This window comes from Lathamus discolor, chromosome 4, assembly GCF_037157495.1.
Source record: "Lathamus discolor isolate bLatDis1 chromosome 4, bLatDis1.hap1, whole genome shotgun sequence".
Taxonomy (NCBI): domain Eukaryota; kingdom Metazoa; phylum Chordata; class Aves; order Psittaciformes; family Psittacidae; genus Lathamus; species Lathamus discolor.
In genome coordinates, this window is record NC_088887.1 from 37,458,897 (window position 1) to 37,474,063 (window position 15,167).

General features: G+C 39.1%; 1 protein-coding gene across 1 annotated transcript in view; it reads left to right on the plus strand.

Annotated features, from left to right (window-relative positions):
- Window positions 1-15,167, plus strand: part of LOC136013354 (amine oxidase [flavin-containing] B-like) — a 53,366-nt gene that overhangs the window by 22,184 nt on the left and 16,015 nt on the right. Inside the window, exons 4-7 of the mRNA XM_065677110.1 lie at window positions 10,904-11,008; window positions 11,738-11,829; window positions 13,294-13,435; window positions 14,691-14,840. Of these exons, the coding sequence (XP_065533182.1) occupies window positions 10,904-11,008; window positions 11,738-11,829; window positions 13,294-13,435; window positions 14,691-14,840 (489 nt within the window). The remainder of the gene's footprint in view (window positions 1-10,903; window positions 11,009-11,737; window positions 11,830-13,293; window positions 13,436-14,690; window positions 14,841-15,167) is intronic.

The following is a 15,167-nucleotide window of genomic DNA, read 5'->3' on the forward strand; positions in this document are numbered from 1 at the left end:
TGGTAGTTGTTGTTTGATCAAAGGTTAAAGAAAACGTAGACTGATTTAAAAATAGCAATAGAGAAAAGATGTTCTGTCGTATATTTTCCAATATTTTTTCCACTCAGTTGTTATGAAAAGATGTTCTCAAAGTCATTTGCTGTGCTGACTGTCCACAATTACTTCTCCTGTGGTAGAACTGGTGGTACATCCATGCTGTTCTGTTTTGTATACCTTTGATACTACCCTCAAAGCCAGATATTTTGCTTGTTCACACTAGCCTTCAGAGTCTTCTCAGTAGCAATAGGAGGTCATACCATTAGGGAAAACGTTAATGGTATAAGACAATTGACATGGCCAGTCAGTGTGACCAGCTTTCAGTACGACCTTACTATCCTAGCATGGGGGCAATCCAAAATGCTATCAGAAGTCACTGAAGCCAAAGGTGAAGCTGACGTGTGGGCCTGCCTTATTTTCAACAGCCAATCAAGCTGCTTGTTTGGTAAGCCAGACCTCACTTTCTTTTAGGATCTCTAGGAGCCAGCTTGTGGGGAAATACTGGTATTACCATGCTGGTTGAAATAGTCTTTTGTTTTGCAGTAGGCATTTACAGTGACGAAAATGGAGAATGTCACAGGAGTTTGGGCTCTTGCCAAGGGCAATCTGTCCTTCCCTTGACCACAGGTATCTTATTAAATGAGTTGCCAGAGGCTGTGCATGGCTTTTTTCCATCATCTGAGGATACATTTTAGCTGGGGATGGTGAGTGCCGGTGGGAGTCAAGGCTCTCAGCTTCCCTCTCTACCCAGCACTGATAGGACTTGCTGGCATTCAGGGTCATATCCCAGGCTGGGAGAGAGGGGCATGCCTGTACGTTGGGTGTGTAAAGGGCCTTGAACTGGAACACTAAGGCATTAGGAGACAAGTCCAGGGAATGCAGTAATGTGACTTGTATCCCGAAATCCAGAGGTAGGTGAAACCATTCTGCTCCTGGATGCATTCAGGCCATCCAAGCCTGGAGATACTGGGTGCTTACTACTTTGTTTAATGCCTGCATCTGTGAAAGAGTTCCTGGGGTATCTGAGAAAGGCTGGGGGCTTGGACTTGCTCCAGCACACATGTGCCTGTGATAAGACCTATTGAGAAATGCTCATAGATATGCCAGAGAAACGGAGCATACATAGCAATTTGATACAGACAAATGGATTGGTCTGAGTGCTAGCAGGCATGTGTGAGATGGGCACTACACCTTACGTGAAAAAAGTTGCTTTTGGAAGTTCCTACTCCACCCTGGTCTTGCAGCAGTATCTACTTCATAGTTAGATCATGTTCCCTGGGGCAGTTCCCAATCAAGTGTGGAAAGTCTTCAAGGACAGAGATGCTGGCTGAGGTGCTCCCAAGGCATACAAAGAGCCTGCAGGTTGGATTCAGGCAGAGCTTGTAGCTTCAGGCTCCCAATGTAACTGGCTGCCTGTAGGATAGCTCCTGAAGAGAAGAGGCAGAGAGGTGAGTGACAGCAGAACTCCCTGGTAACCAAGCAGACAGTAAAGAAGGCATATATTCCAGAGTCAGTAGAATCTCCTTTGACTTTCCTAATTGCATTAATTTTAAAACTTTTACTTCCTTTTTTTTTCTTCTGTGTTTATACAACTGTGGAAAATAATCAATATAGTCAAAGCTAAAATACGATATTGGACCATGAGCACTGTGTAGCAGACATATGCATAGTTGTGTGGCCAGTTTAGCATAATAATCTTTTGCCTTTTGCATTTCACATATTTGTAATACATTCCTCACACGTCTCTCACTTTCAGCCATGGGGATTGCCCGTGTTTTACCTGCAAGTCGACAATGCTCTTTTGTGCTCCCTGAAATCTAAGTGGTACTCTCAAGTCACAGCTTGCAAACCAGACTCTAAAATAGGCAAAGGTCTGTCGCCACTGTGTGAGCTAAAATTCACATGCTAACCCAAGCTTTGTGACTGTGGCCAAATATAATTAAATTCTGGACCACAAAATTCTCTGAGACTCAGAGGCAGTGAAATCTGAAGGTTTTAATTCTTCTATGTCTATATAAGCAGGCATCACAGCGCATCTTGTAAAATTGGCTGCTGTTTTTACATATGCCCAAAGGCAAAATCAAGCCTTTCATAGTTAATTAAATTCATTTTAGAGGCTTTTTAATACAAGTAATATATGCAGCTCTTTATACTACAAAATGAAAAGAATGCATTTTGCTGATCTCTGGGTGGGTCTCTGCTAATTAGGCTTTACCCACTTGATTGGGTTGTGAGGGGTTTTTTCCCCCTTTAATCTTTTTTAATGTTCTATTCTGAGATTATTTTTGGTCTCACTTACATTGTGTGTGATATCTTCGCAGAAACTCAAAATAATATTTCTTACCCTACACTTTTTTTATTTCTCTCTGCTTATTAAGCAGCCTTTTCCATGGTCTTTGAAAGGAGATCAGTATGTCCTTTTCATTTGTGTAAATACTGGTTCAGCAGCCTTAGTGAGAAAATTAGTATAGCTCTGCAAGTACTATTTGGGCAAATTGCTGTCTAAACACCATTGCTTTCCAGTAGCATAACTGAAATTAGGTTCGTCATTCCAGATTTAAGAAGCTAAAGCAGAACTATCTGAGAATTCATCATCTTATACCAGTATTTCCATTGGACTGGTAGGCAGAAGTGAAACATTCCTTAAAATACGGTAACTTTCCCTTAGCTGCCCAAAAGAGGATTTAGGACCCTACCTTAGATACGCAGATTTCAAATTTTGACTGGTGATGTTTGCTTTCCTCACCAAAACAACAGCTTTTGGCTCAGAAAACAAGCCAAAGTATAGTCTAAGTAATTTAGTCTAAGTATAGTCTAGGTATTTTTTACCCATGCCACGCAATAGGCCCTGGAAAGAAGTTTTGAAATATGAAAGCAGGTAGATTATTTGATTATTTTGAGAGTTTAATTATCAACTTTTCTTTTTTTGTTGTTGTTGGGTTTTTTTGTTTGGTTGGTTTTTGTTAATTGAAATTGCAATTCACTTCTGTGCATCCCAATAGCCACAGAAAGTTCCTGCCTTTTAAAACACAAACTTGCCAATGTTATCAAGTGTAACGCAGGTTCCTTTGCTAAGTAAGATAACTGCAGAACTGCTTTACTGTGCTACCTTAAGTCTATGTAAACAAACATTTCTTGGTATGACTGGTTTGCCAAATTCATCTTTTTAGAACTTGATTCCTTCATGTAAATACATGAAGGGTGATCCACTCTTTGTCCTTCTGTGGTGCAGGGCAAAGAGCTAAACATCCTCTTATCCCATTTTCGCTGATGCAGAGCTTGCATGAAAACCTGGGACCATAGACTGCAACAAGAGTCCTCCCTGGCTACATTTGACCAACAAAGCTTTTTTCTCAAAATATAGTAATAAGTCTATTGTAGATCCGACCCCTCCACCACCACCACTGCCATCGATGCTCCTTGTAATTTTTCTATAGATGTTTTTCCCACTAGAACTTTCTATGGGATAATGCCATGATCCATCTTGGAATTTCACCAGATTATAACATCATTGCTAGAAAGTGGTAACAACACTTACTCCTTTTAATCTCTGTGTTCTTAGTGCAGACTGCAGACAGTGCTAACAGCTGGCTTAGGTAGCCAGCTATGTTCATAATGTTACATCCAAAACATTCTTCATGTGGTTATAATTGAGATAAGTCGTGCTAGTTTCCTTAGCTCCAAAAGGCACACTTGGCACGTCCAGGGGGGGTCTTCCAAATCTAAATGCTGGTAGAAACATGAAGCATTCGCTCTCAAGTCACTAGACAAGCTCTTGATAGCAACTTGTCAGTACCTCATTACCGCAATTAAGTTCCCCGTAGGAGGATAGAGTTCCCTCGCACTCATTCATCTCCCAGCAGAACTGGCTAGAGGTATCTGAATGCCTGTCATGCCCCCTTCAATTTTAGCACCACTTTCATACAAGTACATACAATTGGCATCTCTGGGAAGAATGCTAATATGAACCCTGCCTGCAACACATCACTGCAGGTGAATGTTTAGTCTTACGCATGCAGTACTTTTAACTTGGTCCACAAATCTGCACTAATTTTGCCAGGTTACCTACTGATCTACAACAGAACTGCAGAAAAAAAATTTTACAGCCCTCTTGGGTGTCATTCATTTTCAGCACTACTATGCTTATTAAAACGCAGTTTGCTGTGGTCTTGTTCATGAATTAAAAATGTGATGGTCGTGTTGTATTGGGATTTAATTAGCAGCTGGATAAGTGACTGCTGTATCTAAAATTATAGAATTTAGTGGTATTTCTTCAGTGATATCAGTGATATATGCGCTGAAGCTAAGCAATATGATTTATTTAAGCTTTTGACCTGCTTCTCTGCAAATCTAAGGGCAGTATCTCCTGGCACAGTCTGCAATGTAGAGCATAACAGCTTAAATGGATTTTTGAATGACTAGATAAAAATGCTTTCATTTTTCTTTGCGTATCTTAATTAGAATGCAGTCAGAGAATGAAAAGTCTGTGAGACTCTTGATTGCCATCAATTTAAGCAAGGCAAAATGGCATGATATATTTTGTTTTTTCCCCTTTTTGCTGACAATTTGTAAGCTAGAACTTGGGGAGCTCAGAAGAATACATCTAAATCTTTAAGAAGCTGGGCATTTGGTGTCTTTAAAAGGAAGCTAAGTAAATTAAAAGATACTTAAGTTGCTGCTGAGCCTTGGTAGTTTCACAAGACATTATTGGAAAGCAGACATGTTCTTTTGACTCTTTCTAGATATGAGGATGCAGGCATTCCTGTCACAAGATGCTGTACCATTTATCACAGTCACTGGTAGCCTCAAAAGTGAGTCTGAGGATTGAATAGTCTGAGGTTGGTGAAAGCATCTTCTGGATTCTCACAATGGATATCGTCCATGCTTTAAATGAAGAGCAGTTATTGGTGGGAGTATAGGAAAGGCTTGTCTGGTTTCAGTGTTATTGTACCTGCCCTGTAAATAAAGGGCCATTTTCCCTTTTTGTGCCAGCCACCTAGCAGTAATTACAAGAAGGAGATTCATAATTAGGACTTTTAAAGGAAAAGATTGATAGTATTTGTATTACAGCAGCTTAAAAGAATCAAGATTATGTACAGTAAATCTGTGAAGTAATTTCTGTCAAAGGGGATTGTAAAACAAGGTCTTGCAAAGGATATTTGTTGATCAAGAAGATCGATTGGTAGACTGGCAGCTGTGACCTAATGGTAGCATGAAAATGAAAGCAGTAAGAAAAATGAACTGGAAAGAAAGCGTGTGTTTCTTAATTAAATTTGAATAGAAAGAAACTTCCTCAGTCTTAACTCTCCCAGACCCCAGGGTCTGTTCCCTAGGAGATAAGGAAATGGAGCAGTGCTTCCACCTAGCTTGTTTAATTCAGGCTGCTGGGAGAAAGGCTTCAATTGCATCTGATTGTAAGAACCAATTATCGTTTCCCTTGAGAAGCTAATTGAGGTCTACAGAAAAAGAGAATTAGAGAAATACGTATCTCATACAGGAGCAGCTGGTTGAGCATACTGGGTTTCATGCATCTCTAATATTTTATGTAAGGTTTGATTTTTTTAGGTAAGAAATTTAAAAACCTGGAGTATCTCAGGAACAAAGCAAGTGAGTCCAACATTATCTTCTGCTTTAAATAGAATGCTTTAGTTATGAGAGAGCTTGTGTACCCTGTCTGCTTGGTTATGCTATAGGCAGATGCTCATTTGATGGCTTTCTCCCAAATGAAACTCCTCTTTTCTCCTGTTTTCATTTAATTTATTTCATTTATTTATTCATATTTGCAAGTGGAAGGTTTGTTTCAAGACTAATCCTAGAAATACTGAAAAGTTTTCTTACTGCTATTATGCACTTTGTTGGCAGGTTTAATTTAGGAGCTGAAAGCACATGGAAGCCCAGTTTCAAAGAGTATTTAGAAACAAAGTGTCTGTAAATATGTGCTTCATAAAACACCTGAATGCTTTTTAGTGACCAAAACCAAAAAACATCCTGCTCTTGCAGGAAGGAGATTTAGTTAACTGTTTTCTTAGCTGATTAGAACAAATAGATATATTCACTTTTAAATTCAGGTCAGATCCTCAATTTCCCTTTCTAAATCACATCAGTGTTGTTGGTTTTCTCATTCTTCCTTTTTTTTCGGGGGGGGTGGTGGTAAGACACATATTCAAGGGATTGCATGACTGATAGAGTGAAGATGGACTTTATTTCTACAATATGGCAGAAACAAGTCATTCCCGATGAGTTCCTTTCCTTTTCAGGATGTATGTTTCAAGCCAATGTGTCTGTCTATGCTACACTTAAAATAGAATTACTTTTGCTGACAAAATTTCACAAAACACTCGCATTCACAGCTGATGATCTCACATCAAATATTAAAAGATATCTGGAGGATATTCTGTTGTGTCTTAATATTGTGGGTTTGCACCATTAGTTATCTAGATTTTCTTGTGCTGCATTTGTATTTTCTAACCCGTGTAGCTTTTTACCTATAGGATATCTGTCAGTATAGTAACCAGCTGAGTGTATGAGCTTCTGAACAGTTTCTCAAAGAAGGGAACTTAAATGAAGCTTGACACTCTTACAGTTTTCTAAGCAGGTTTATGTACCTCTCTTGGCTTGCTCCAGTTAATTGCCATCTTTTATTGAGACTTGTGATTACACAGGAGGTTTAGTCCCAAAACCATATTTTGTTAAATGCTGTGGATTAAAAAACCCATCCCCCACAAACCAAACCAAAAAGGTAGTTTTCCACAGAAGAAAAGAAACTGAGTATCGAAGACAGGTACAGAGTTACCAGAGTTACAACCTGAAGTGATGCTTTTCTGTTTCTTGTTTTCCTTCTCACAGTTCTGTGTCTTACCATTTCTGTGCTTTAAATAATGACAATACTAGGATTTTTAGTTGAGAGAACAAGGTGTGTGTGATGTACCATAGCTGTGAATCAGCAGAGGGCACTACGTGCCTGTAAACCTGTGTAACTCTGAATTAACATGCAGGGTGACATCTTGGTGAAGTTAGCATCAGTTACCCCAATGTTCAGATGATTTAGCTGGGAGAATATCTGTGCTCATTCAGTGATGCAGAGAATGCACCACACCATCTTGTTTCTTCCAATGAAAGTTGACTATATTTATAGGATGTTTATACCATGCTATAAAAAATGCATGGATCATTGGCACCAGGGGCTTCAGTTCCCCATTGTTGCATCCCACTCAGGTGCTACCTGGCCACATAATGTTTAGGGCACCATGAAGTTGTCTTGTACTTGTAAAAGCAGACTTTATCCTGAGATCCCACTGTGCATTGCGATACCGATGATGTTTCCTGGCAGAGCTAGCCATTCACTTACTGTCACCCTCACAGGAGGAGGTATGTGGCATCCAGTCCCTGTGCTCTCTGAAGTGCTGGGGTTGATATTCAAGGGGCTACTAATATTAAGTTGCCGTGCTGTGGGGCTTTTTTCTCCCTGCAGAAACCCACTTATGTCAGCTCTTTGACCTGAGACAGAGCTCATATATGCAGATAGTTTATTTCTATACCACTTAATATTGCATGGGTCCAGTGTAACTAAGCCAAATGTCACTTGATGTGAAGCAGATGGATGAGAAAAATCTATTGGGAATTGTAATATTTGTGACAAGCACTGGATTTCTCATTTCCCTGTTTGTTTATTCGTGAGACAGCTGGGGTACATGAGTTTCCTCCTTATAGTTTCAGCTTCTTCATTATGCTTTAGCCCATACTGCAGCAGCAGCCTTTGTGAGCATCAAGTGACCCATAAAACAGCAGGTAGACCTCCAACTGCTGATGCTGGTGTTCTGCTTTTAGAGGCATTGCAAGTGGCATCATGAAACCATTTATAATAAGAATATATGCCTATATTAAATCCCACTAAGCCCTAGAAAAAATAAAAAAAAAATAAGAAATCCTTCTAAGCAGTATAGTACTGGTGTTGAGATATGCCAAATGATCAGAAGGTGGGCTTATAATAGCTGGTTTTATACTGCTCTGATTTAAGTATTTGAAAAGGGAATGTTTTGTGCATTTCACGGCATATTTTTCATCTGCGTCTTGGTTTCCTTTAGAGATGATACAGCACCAGGAGGCAAGGAGAATGCTATTCTTCAGGGTGTTCTTCAGTGATAGAAACAGGCAAATTTGCCTAAATATCACAAAGGTTGTTGTGTTTGCAAAAGTGCAAATTCATCAGAAGTAGAGCTGAAACATTTCAGTTTGTTGGAAGCTAAGAGCTATGTGTAGTCTCTGCTGCTATTTTTGTTTCTTTGTAGAGCCTAGTCTTGCAGTTTCTTCTCAAACAAAATTCTGAGTGACAGCTGTTGGAGTTTTGTTAGTGTAGGAAATAAGGATCAGGCCTTAGGTAATGTCATAGAAGCTCTTCAAAGTAACTTTCACAGGAGACTCCCTAACTTTGATGATTTTTTCCATTTTTCCAGGTTGAAGTTTTTTCTTGTGCTTTAAGAGGCTTGTCACCCCAGATTTCTGCACAAGAGACTTACCCAAGATTCCCCTTTCAGCAGTTCAAACACAGTGAAATAGGAGAGTAATAAAACAAAGATATGTTTTGTGTGTCTCTTAGCAGTGCACTCATGAGGAAGCACCATGGGGAATTTGTGGGATGTGAGTTAACTCAGAAGGGATAACTCAGTTAGGATTGCCTCTGGCAGAAGCAGGAAGCTCAGAACAAAATCAGTAATTGGAATAACCCATTCTGATGCTGCCCTGGTTTTCTTGAGCACAGCAGCATGCTTGTTTCATAAACCTAAATCTAGGAAATACCAAGTACTTAAAAGCACGCTGATATGCTCTGTCTTTGGAATACCTATGCAGTGTTTAAACTAGTGAAGGCTGTCTCCAATGTTAAGAAGAAAACATGGTAAAACTTACTTCTTTCTGCCATAATAGTTAGTTATGGAATTTTAATGTGCCCCAAAAAAGCTAAAAGGTAATTACCAACATGGTTCAGATGTTACTACCTGTGGTGGGAAAGTAATAAGTCTGAGAGCTTTTGCTCTTCTGTTATAGCCCTTTTGCAGCAGAGTATGAAGGGGTGCCCCAGTTCAAATTAATTTCAGTTTAAGAGACTGCGTATGATACCCAGATGTCCAGGTTGAAACCAAATGCTTCTGATGAAACAAACTCATTGAGTTTATACCCATCTACAGGGATGTTTTCTTGATTGCAGTATTTTCATATAATTTGAATTAGAAGTCCTCAAATTTATTAGCCAGCATTTTTCAAGGTTATATCTCATTTTGTTATTTCTGGACCAAGTTTTAAGTTTTTCAAGATGCTTTTCCTCCCTTTTTGCTGTCTCTTCTGGTGCTTGCTAACATCTGCAGGTTTGAATAATGACCCTTCTTTCACATTATTAATAAAGAAGCTAAATCAAAGCTAGCCTGTCGCTTCTTTGTGTAAGTGGTCTTTGGGTAGCTCTCCTCAACAGGACGCAGTGATGTTGTTACCTGGTTCTAAACATTAAATCTTGATGCAGTATTTCTTTTGAAGCCAATGTATTTTTTTAGTGATGAGTTGCTGTGGGACTGCATCTAGTATTTATTAGAAGTTAGTGCTTCTACCAATTGATGCTCATGCTGATGCAGTCCCCGCTTAAATACATGAGTTTTGAAAATCAGCTGTAACAAACAATATGGCCTTTACTATTTATCTACTTCATGGAGTCCGGAATGGATTGTGAAAAAATGAGTAACCATGTAATGCTAATGAGCATTTCTTTCGGAATTTTTAAAGCTGTTACGCTGCCATCCATAGAGTCAGCCAAGGAAATTCCATGTAAATAAAATATCTCTATAAATTACCTGTTGTCTTCCACTCTTGGTTAAGCTAGACTTTCTGAATGTCTAATAGTGGAGATGTGGGGCGTTTGTATTGGCCACATTATCACCCTCAGGAATTTATGGGCAGGAATGATGGATTGGAAGAATGACTTTTTAGTAGTAAATGCTATATTTTCTCTAGGGCTGGAGATTTTTAGGTTAACCAAAACTATTTTTTTCCAGACGGTCTCTGAGCTATTATTTTAGTGTATAATAAAGCTTGTCATAGCTGCTTTTGTCTGATTTTGAAAGGAGAAAAAATGAAGCAAAACACTAAATACAATTAACAGCAGTTTTTCAGGAACAGTTAGGCCAAAAAAGAAAAAGGTAACGTGTTTCTGGTTTTCATTAGCAAACAGCCAATTTTTCATCTCAGTTGAGCTGTGTTGTTCCATCTCTTTATTTGGGTTTTTTTTTTTTTGGCTTTTTTTGGTCTAAACTTAGTGATTCCACTGACAGGTGTTAGATTTATTTCCCAGAAATGCTGATATAAAGCTTTAAAGATACAAAGCAGTATCAGTTCTGCACACAAGTGACTGAATTCTATGATAATTCAATTAACTGTGATAATTCAATTTTCTCTCACACTTAAGTTGCACATGCAGAATAACTGGATAATCAAATGTTTGAGATTGGACTGGACCTCTGGAGGTCACCTTGCCTATCCACCCTGCTCAAGCAGGGCCGCCTAGAGCTAGCAGATGGCCCAGGACCATGTTTAGGCTGCTTTTGAATATCTTAGAGGATAAAGACTCCACAGCCTCCTGGGCAGCCTGTGCCAGTGCTTGGTCACCGTCACAGTGAAAAAGTGGTTCCTGATATTCAGAAGGAACCTCCTGTGTTTCAGTTCCTCTTGTACAATCTGGCATTAGCTGTTACATGTATTGATTAATTTTGTGCTTTTTCTTTTCCAGTGAACGCTTAACCATTTGGTGCAGCTTCACACACGTAGAAGCCGTGATTATGCTTGTATTTAGGTTTTATGAAGTTTTTGTTTGGTTTTCTTCTTGTAGGGTAAGTCTTACCCCTTCAAAGGTCCATTCCCTCCTATGTGGAATCCATTGGCCTACCTGGACTACAACAACTTGTGGAGGACCATGGATGAAATGGGAAAGGAGGTATGGTACAAAGAATTGCAGCTGTCTCAGCTCAGCTTTGCCTCCAGGAGGCGCAGATTGAAGATGGGACTGTAAAGCAGATAGGCAAAGCTGCTCTAGCTTGAACAAACATGGTGCTGGCAAAAGCAGCATCACACCATGTATTTTGGTACACACTGATGTTCAGTGCATGTGTATAAGTGTCATCTTGGCAAGCTCTTCTTGAAGGTCATGCTGATGCAGTCTTACCTTCACATTTCTGAAAATATGAACATTAGGGTTTATGCATGTGATTTTTAGCACTTTGCCTGATGATTGCTTAAGTGGTATTTAAAGAGGCTTGTACAACTCAAATGTATGCCCTTCTCCACCTTTAAGTTCAAATTCCTCAGTTTGTTATCAGTAGTGTATGTTTTCAATCGACTGAGCTACAGGACTTGGGAAGAGATTACTCTTACTTGGTGTATGAGAGAGATACGAAATATTCCGCAGCACTGTACTTCTCCTTTCTAGGCAAAGGTCATAGCTCTTAAAAGTGTTCTCTATTCTTCAATCTTAATAAAAAATAAGAAATATATTTCTTAATCAAACAAACAACAGAAAACCTAAAAGCATCCTCTGTTGTTTGCTGTGTTACCAGCAGGAATTTACAAGACGAATTACCACATAAAGATGAGATTTGTTTGTATTTGCTGTCTTTCTCATGCCACTCATTCATTTGCTGATGAACACTCTTTTATGTCTCCTTAGATTCCCAGTGAAGCCCCATGGAAGGCTCCACATGCAGAAGAATGGGACAAAATGACTATGCAAGATTTCATAAACAAAATTTGCTGGACAAGGTAAGAAACTATGAAATATAATAACTTATATTTATATACCTTACAGCTCCAAATAAACATCACTGCTCTGCAAACAGGTATAACTACCCCTAGAATACAGCTATTCTAAAGAAATCAGGTGAGAAAATCTTGTAATAACAGACCACACCACCTGTCAGCCCACACAGTAGATTCTGTTTCCATAACTTTTTAGACTAAAAGTTAAAAGGAAAATGTATTTGGGGCGGGTTAGTTCTGAAGAGTTGGGTAGTACCTTCATCTGTTATGTGTACTTTCCCTCTTCTTACTGAGTGTTTAACCTTTAAGAGAAAAAATGCCCTTGCTACAGTAGGTTTTGAATCAAACTTTTGATGGAGCAACACACGTTTATTTTGTGCTGGACCACCTGATCTTATCAAAGTACTACAAAAAATAGCACTTTTCTTGAAATAGCACTAAATCACTCTAACATCCATCATTCTATTGTTTAACTGCTGCACTATATACTACGCAGGGAAACTGAAAATGCTTCCTGTTTTTATGTATACATCAAAGCAAGTTTTCTTTAGTTGCCACTCAACAACAGTTTTATTGGTTTTCTTTGCACTGAAGAAAAAAAAATCCATTGATTCTGCCTTGCTGTGGGGCAGGTTGATTCTTGCCGCCACCTCTTCAGAACTGCTAAACACCTAACAAGGCTGCCCCGAGCCTTCAAGAGCTTGGTGTAGAAGCCTGCCAGCACCCACTCAAGCTGACACTGTCATTGACAGGGGCATTTTTTTCATGGCTTCAGCATTAATAAATTAAATAATTAATTTGAATTAATTAATTCAAGATTATTGTTAATGGACAGAAGGCTCTTATCCAAAAAGTTTAAAACTTCTGGTTTTTTTTTTGCTTTGTGTGACAATTGCATGAAAGGATATAGAAAGCTACCAGACCACTGTTTCAGATACGAAGTTGAGGAACCGAAAGTATCCATTCCCCTTTTGTTGCCAAGACTTTTGCATGGATGTGTATATACTGTTTCTTCACTATGGCTTTCTATTTACATTTCTTTACTTGTTGTTTTTGAGCTGCATCACCCTCCCTGAGCACAGCAGAGGAGCAGGCAGTAGGGAGATGCTGACTAATCCAGAGAGTTTAGATAATTAGCTTAAACAATACCCCTAACTTTTTTATGACAAGTGTTGGATAACCTCCATGCTGTGTGTTTGAGGGACAGGAATGGAGCAGGTGCAAACAGAGCTGCAGATCCTGTATGTAACCCAGGAAGAGTGGGAAGACATGGTAGTTTTAGAGTCCGGTGAAGGCAGGAGGGCTTGCTTCCCTTAGTCCTGAATCCAGAGTGAGAATCTAACTTTGCATTGGTAGCATAAACAAACATAAGATTTCATGAAGAGGTTGCCAAAGACAGTACTTGAGAGCAGTCTTGTCACCCTTCTTGGGTTTTTAAATTAACATACTTTATTATCTTTGCTGCAGCGCTGCCAAGAGTTTTGCAACTCTGTTTGTGAACGTGGATGTTACTTCTGAGCCCCATGAGGTCTCTGCCCTCTGGTTTTTGTGGTACGTGAAGCAGTGTGGAGGGACAACAAGGATATTCTCAACGACCAATGGAGGACAGGTACCCATCACCTTCTGTGGCTCATAACAGTCCCTGATTTAACTTCATTCTTCTTCTTGAATATTTTAATACAGAGGACCAACTGAGAAATCCATGACTGTGAGCCAGTAGCACCCTGATAACTAGTTCTGTTAATCAGCACGTTAATCTGGATCTTGCAAAATTGTGTTGAAGGCTGTTCCTGTGCTAATGTCAGTGGTCTAAAGATCAGTAGATTTTTATCTGTTCCTGACACAGGCTTCTTTTTGGGCTCTGGTTACAACACACACTTTGATTATCCATGTTGAAAAATGAAAGTTTTACTTATTCTTATTTCTGTCATGAGGCTGAAGCAAGCCTTACCACTTCAGAAGCACTTAATGGAGATGGCAGTGTTAGCTGCATGAATGTGGAGAGCACTCCAAATTAATGTTGAAAATGTAGCCCAGAGCTGGGTTCCTAAAGATGCAAGCTTCCAAGGATTCGAACTGTTAAGTCTGAGGAGAAATGAACACCCCTTCTTAAAAATGATATTGCTCTGAAATTTCTGAAATCCGGTGTATTAGTGCTGCTTCTGCATTCCAAGAAAGTAAAGACGCTATTAATGGTATTCTTAGAAATTCAAATTTTGCTAATTGTATGGCAAATTTTCTTTTATGAAATGCAAAGTATTTAATCATTAATAAATACATAAAAACATTATAAAATACATACATATGCATAGATAAGCAAGAATTGTAGATAATTTAACTGTAAATACATCAAATAAAATATTATTTGTATTAAGTTAGAGATGATTTTCATTTAAATTGGGTTAGATTTTATACTGCAGGAGACATTTTGATGTGAGCTACATCACTTCTTATACCTTGTTATTTATTATGGCAACTGGGATTCCTGCTTCTGATACACAGACCTCTACAGGGATAAGACTGAACTCAGAGAAAGGTTTAAAAGTTAAAGCATGTTTCAGTAGTCTTGCTAATTCACACAGGTCTGTGAAATCCATTTGGAGACCACATGAGAAGGGGTTTTCTCATGAGGTTACTACTAGTTTTGGCTGGTGGTCAAATATGGGAAGGATTTGAGTAGCTCACTGAGATACCCACTGGTGTTGACAAGTTTTCCAGATGAAATTCTGCCAGATTTCCCAGAAATGTTTTGATAACTACAGAATGGGGTTTGTCTTGAACACCAAGCAAAATGTTCATATTGATACACTTCACAAGCACTGCTCTGCCGAGTCCACTTTGCCAAGTTATTTTCTGTGTTTCAGGAGAGGAAGTTTGTTGGAGGCACTAGCCAGATCAGTGAGAAAATAATGGAGCGCCTGGGAGGCCGGGTGAGGCTGAGGAAGCCAGTCATCCGCATTGACCAATCGGGTGAAAGTGTTGTAGTGGAAACCTTAGATCATGAATTGTATGAGGTAATGAAATCTGTAACATTTAAGCAACTGTTTGTGATGGGATGGCTAGAAAAGCTTTCGCTTTTCCTTTCTGACTTCTCAAAAATCCTGTACAAGAACATAGCAGAGATGTGACTGTGACAGAAAGTTGCACTTTCTGATTGTCCCAAAGTAAGAGCAGTGATAAAGCTTTAAAATGATGCCTGAAGATCAAAGTGTGTATTCAAACTCTTCCTTTGCTAGCATGCCTTCTTTGTGTTCAGTTACCTTCCAAAATAAAGGATAATTGTAAAGCAAACACAAAAACGTAGCTTAGTAATAAACTCTCTGTGCTTGCTTATCAACACA